We start from the raw sequence: 6,000 nt of genomic DNA, 5'->3' as shown, positions 1-6,000 counted from the left end.
TTTATTCCTTTGGTGATGTGTTCAAGCAATTTCCCTTTTCAGATAACTACACTCACTTACACTCAACACACCTTGCTTGCTGTTCCAACCTTACTCCACCCAATATGTCAAACTTTATTCTAATACCATGCCTCTTCCTTTTTATCTCTGGACGACTCAATGTCTTCACACCAGGTCATAGCATCAGTGCCAAATTTTGAATTTCCTTGTATTCTTTCACATGCCTATTTTGACTGTTTGGATCCAAGCTTGTTCTCACTCACTTTTTTCCTTAGGAGATGCAGCAGGAGAAATGCAGTCTAACATTACACTCCTAAAGCTTGCTTCTGCCTCCATACAAGTGAGAATGCAAACTGCTGATGCATTCTCACCCACACATACTGTCCAGCATGTTTTCTCAGGGTCTTTGGTCTCTGCCAATGGATGAACCACCATCTTCACAATATTCATTATTTTAAGGAAGGTCTTGTCATGTGTGAATAGTGTATGAATGTCACAACTTAATTAGGATTCACCATCTTATTTTCATAGCCTGCCAAATTGTTGTGGCTGTTATAAATCACCATGTGGTCTTTCCCACTTCCTTGAATATCTTATTCCTCTCCTTTTAAAAATCCTGATAGTAAAATCTCAATTGATGTGATTTCAACCTCATCAATTCAGCTTGAGGTCACTGTGCTTGTCTATCATCTAACTGCTCCATCCATTAGAAAATCTGCTACTCTCAGCCACCTACTTGACCTGGTGTCCTGTACTCTGAAGTAATCACAGAATAGCACTTCTGATTTAACTTTTTTTCCCCCCCTCACTGCTATATTTCTACGTCCAGGTCTGGGAGGAAGAAACAAATCCCTAATTGAAGGCAACAGCTCACCACCAGAGGGCAATTGCAAGTCAACAACAAGTAAACTCTAGTATTTCCCCTTGGAAGCAGTGATCATTTTACATTAAGGACAGTAACAATGTACTCTCCAAAAATCTCACCTGTCTGTGCATAAGAGTTGATTCCATAAAGTCTTGTTTAAAGTGTCTCTGCCTGTATATTTTACCAGGGAGAGAGAGAGTTCATGAAATACACTACCTTTACTACCACTACCAACCTGATTAAAGGTAATTACAGTGGGAGCTGCTTCAAACTTGTAATTGCTAAATATATTTCAGAATACAAAGTTTCCCCTTCAGCCTTTGGGAATTTCCACTGGGAAATAACATTTGACAGCCATCTAGTAGTACAGTGCTGCTCACATCACTAAGCTTTGCTGAAATTTTAACCTTTGATTCCCACAACTGTCCCAAATGGAACAAGGTTTTTCAAAAACTTGACCACAACCAAAAACTTTTACACCTTGTGCACATTCACATGTAAATTGCAGGTGCCTTCACATGAACTTTAAAAGATTCCAGACACTTTGAAAGATCAGCAGTAGAGCTGATCAGGCCAACATTAATTCAAATGCAATACTTAAGCAACATGCTAACCAGAATCTATTTTTATGGAAACTTTATGTAGCAAGTAGCTTCACTTTTTACTGACATTTGACACTTATGGCTACAAAGCATTTGACTCAAATCTACCAGTAACAGTTTCCCTGTTTTAAGAGTTTGCTTTTTTTAAAAGCTTCACTTAAGTTGATGTAAAATGTACTGATAATAGCAAGTGTACCAATTTATGTTTAAAAAAGACATGCTGCAATGAGAATAGCAGTGGTAGAGCTATACTTGCTCCAATCCATTTGGGCTGTTCAATTTTATTTCAGAACAAGGTTACAAACAGTTCATAAAACCAATTTTCAATATAAAACAGAACTGCTTTTTAAAAAAATACTAGTTCACTTGCTCAAGTATAAATGGTCCTAAAAAGTCAGTCAGTATGTATTCATGGCAGAAGCATTAATGACATCTGTACCCAAGGTCTACCCAGGGGCATTTCCATGCAGATTTTTCTCATCTATAGGTTGTAGAAATAGGCCAGTAATTACCCATCCTACAAAGTAGAGAAGCTGCTGCTACAGTACTGACAGGAGATTAGCACTTGGACCCAGCAATATTTCAGCCCCTGATTTGAGGGGGCAGCTATTGTGCAATGCTGGAAAAGCACAGCAGGCCAGGCAGCATCTAAGGAGCAGGAGAATAGACACTGCAGTCATAAGACCATCAGGAATAGGGAATAGGCTGGTGATCATGTGTCTTATCCCAAATGGGATTTTAAAAAAGCTATTACAGAATGAAGCAATAGAACACTTTGTTCAAAATTCAGTTTTATTCAAGACTATTAGTCTCATTAAGAAAATGATTTTTTTAAAATCAAATACAGTAGACTCTCTTGAATGGTGTCTTTGGGACTGTACAGAAAGCTTAAAGACAGTGAACCAAACACAGCTAGAAAACAGGTGACACCAAATGAAGCAATATTGAATTCTTAAAGCATGCTGTGACTGGATAAGGCAGGTTCATTCTCAGGAGTCTTCTGGCTACTGCCTTCAATCTCAATATGGAGGGTGAACCACATTTTAAAACAGAACCCTTGTTATCAAGGTGGGGAGAGGCCTCTGAGCAGGAATTAAGAGATTGGGATAGAGTACTTCTAATAAAAAAAAGTTACAATGACTTGGAGTTCAACAATCTCAACATTCTAGGTTTAAAAAATACAGTAGGTTCAAGTACAGCAGGTTTCATACTGGCAAACAAGTATTGTCAATAGTTTTGCACTGTGGTCTGTAATTTTAAAAAACTTTCACATAGAATTCATATAGCCAGCAGAGCAAGAATCAATTAATAAAAAAGGCTGGATACTTAAGAACCCATATGAAGCAAAGATAAATCCATCACCACTTCCAGTTCCTGCCCAAAGTTAAAATGCAAAATTAATCTTAATTGCAATTTTAAAAATCTCAAATCTTGCTAAACTGTCTTATATAATTTCAGTTGAGGGGCAGTCACAAACTAAAGTCCCCTGGAGTGTTATTTCTTTCAAAATAATCCTCCATCTCTCCATCAGCAAGGTACAGAACATTTAAATCAAACAAACTTTGAAACAAAACAGATCCAGGCAACCAACACATAGAAGTGAATTGATTTGAACTGCTCAAACAAATCTGCATGAATCAGTTCAGTTTGGCACAGGCAATATTAAAAGTAGATATGATTCTGCTTCTGGATCCATTCTCCAGAAGAATGTCAGCAGTTTTTTTTTAAAAAAAGAGGGAGTCCAATATGTTTGTAAACTCCAACTGCAGAGCAAGATAGGCCATTGAGAGCAACTCAAGTATGGGATGACACTTTGAAATTTCAAAGAGTACAAGAACAATAAAAAAAGGGCAAAAATCAAGAAAGGGAAAAAAGTACAGGGCATGGAAAAAAAAAATCTATAAATTAAGTGCAAAAGCCAAATTGGCAGTATATTTTTTATTTGGTGTTGGAATTTTGAGCATTGTGTTTGAACATTGTGGGTGGGGTTGAGAGGGAACAATATTTAACAACAGATCAGTAATTCAAGAGAAAAAAGGACATTGAAAAGTGATCTGATGCAGCAATCAGAAGATAAACATTTTAATTAATACCACTTAAAAATGATCAATTTTGAAAAAAGCTTCTATTCAATTACCCAAACAATTTGTTGAGGGCAATTCATACTTCAAGATTTAATGATGAAATAGCTGAGCAATCAGGCTTTCTAATAGGATGTCCAAGTATTCATTTAAACGTTTCTCAATTTTGATGTGGAAAGTAATCAGATACTACACTGCCATTGTAAAACACCAATATAGAAAATCATTTTCACATCTGTGGCATGCTATTCATGGTAAAATTGAAGTAGGATTAAATATATCCTTTGTATATAATGCAAACTTAAAACAGTTAGTGGCCTGCAAGGCATCTCTAACAAAATAATGCTAACATAAATCAGTGTATGGCTTTGGTTTTCAACACTATTTTACATCATAAAAAGTTTCATATCAACACTGCAAGTACTCATGCAAAAGTATTTATACATATACAATCTAAACCTAGACCATTCTGCCTTAAACAGAACGCAATTTACTCCGTGACTGCACATGAGCAGGAAGGCCACATGTGAATGTACATTTCATCTGAGGTCAGACGACATTCCTGAAGGTTGGGAACTGGTTACATAAACAGTAGTTGTGTCAACTGAATTGGAGGAGACCAGAGAGTTTCCATTCGTGTTAGAGTTGCCTAGTTTCAGCTTTTTCAAGTATTCAGCATGTACCGGCTTATGACGCTGCAAGACTTCAATTGCATCTTCAACTTTAAACCATTCCCTTTTCCTTCCTGTGAAAGCAAATATTTTTTTTAAATTAGCATTCGGCTATATCAACCATCAGGAATTTCAAAACATATTTGAAAGGAGCACCACATAATAAAAACTTGTCAGCTAACTTTAAGCCTGTGGAACAAAAAAAAATTGAATAAGGGAAAGAAAGCATGGCAGTAGCCTTTTTCAAGACTACAGTGTAGTATACATTACACTCAGAGTGCACACGTGCAGGGGGAGGCATGGAGAAGACTACTTTGGCTGAACATCCAGATTGGAGAATCTGGACTCCAAAGCAGCAGAGTGGAAAAAAAAATCAGCCAATTTTTCATGTCTCATGTTTCAGAAATCAAGGAGAAAACTGGTATTCCAAAAAGAAAAAGAAAAGGGATTAACATTGCAAACACACCTCTTGATTATTTAACACTGCCCCGCACTTCGATGAACAGGAGATAAATTTCAGAGTCAGCAGATGACACATACGGTGAAGAATGGACTTCAGAATGACACAGACTTGTAAAGTGAGCAGCCTCAGGGCAAAATGAAATTTTTAAAATCATTGCTGGCAGGACTAATATTAATGCCCAATCTTAATCCCCCTGGAGAAGTTGACAAGCTGCCTCCTTGAACTGCTCAACACACAGATCTGAATCAATTTAATTTGGCACTGACAATATTAAGTAGATACCATTCAGCTTCTGGACCCATTCTCCAGACTAAAAGATAGCAGTTCTCATTCGGAGTCCAATATATTTGTAAACTCAAACTGCATAGAAAGTTAGACATTCAAGAGCAACAGTTGAAAGACTGTAGTCCCTGGAGTGTTGGAAAGGAAATTCCAGGATTTTTGATTCTGAAATTAACACTAACAATACATGATTTATTTGGTAGGATGAATGAGAAGGACAATACAAGCTAAATAGTTACATTTGGGCATAAGAATAGAAAGACCTTGGAGGTAACTGCGGAGATGTCTGAAGGTGTCAGGATAAATTGAGAAAGCTGTGAATAAGCACTTGGCATCTTTGGCTTTATACAAAAAAAAAATCAGGAAATGAAGTGATGGACCAGTTTTCTAAAAGCTGTGATTTGGAATATATTTTGACAGACTAACAGAAGTAAATTCAAACTGCAACTTTCAAAAAAACAAAAAAAAGTGATAGATAAAACAAGGATCAAATGAGAGAGATATGGAAAGAAAAAAAAAAGTATACACAGTGGTGACATTTATTGGCCAGCTCTATCAAACAGCCAGCGCACATAAAAGGAATGGAAAGACCCAGCACAAGAGGCCATTCTATGATAAGGGCACCATTAATACTGGAAAGATGGATCCATATGGACATTTCAGAAACCAAACTAAGTTTACAGAAGATTCAAATCCCAAACATCTTCCTCACAGAAGAATTAATAATCAAAAGACCTTACACCTCTGCCTCGGAGCCAGAAGCACAAATGGTATTCCAGGACTTGATAGCCAGGGGATAAGGGCAGGAGATGTTCAGCTACGTGACCTGTTTGGTTCATAGCTCAGGACTACAACATGCATGAAAAGGTGTGCTGCCACAGCAACAGACTCTTGGCTGGGGTGGCTGATGTGAATCAGATTGGTGCCTACACTGCATGGGGTTTGATTCCCATTCCAGTTGGGATGGATTCAGGTCCTGCCTTCAAACAGGGGATTCAGGGCCCATCATCCATGTGTGCCAGCTTAAATTATGTAT

The 6,000-nt window shown here is 37.4% G+C and overlaps 1 protein-coding gene across 1 annotated transcript in view; it reads right to left on the bottom strand.

Annotated features, from left to right (window-relative positions):
* Positions 1 to 1,693: 1,693 nt before the first annotated feature.
* Positions 1,694 to 6,000, bottom strand: part of LOC140466756 (diphosphoinositol polyphosphate phosphohydrolase 3-beta-like) — a 74,830-nt gene continuing 70,523 nt past the window's right edge. Inside the window, exon 5 of the mRNA XM_072562346.1 lies at positions 1,694 to 4,293. Coding sequence (XP_072418447.1) covers positions 4,088 to 4,293 — 206 coding nt within the window. The 3' untranslated portion in view covers positions 1,694 to 4,087. The remainder of the gene's footprint in view (positions 4,294 to 6,000) is intronic.

Source organism: Chiloscyllium punctatum, chromosome 44, assembly GCF_047496795.1.
Source record: "Chiloscyllium punctatum isolate Juve2018m chromosome 44, sChiPun1.3, whole genome shotgun sequence".
NCBI lineage: Eukaryota > Metazoa > Chordata > Chondrichthyes > Orectolobiformes > Hemiscylliidae > Chiloscyllium > Chiloscyllium punctatum.
Note: the sequence above shows the minus strand (reverse complement) of the source record. Positions and strands in the feature narration are given on the sequence as shown.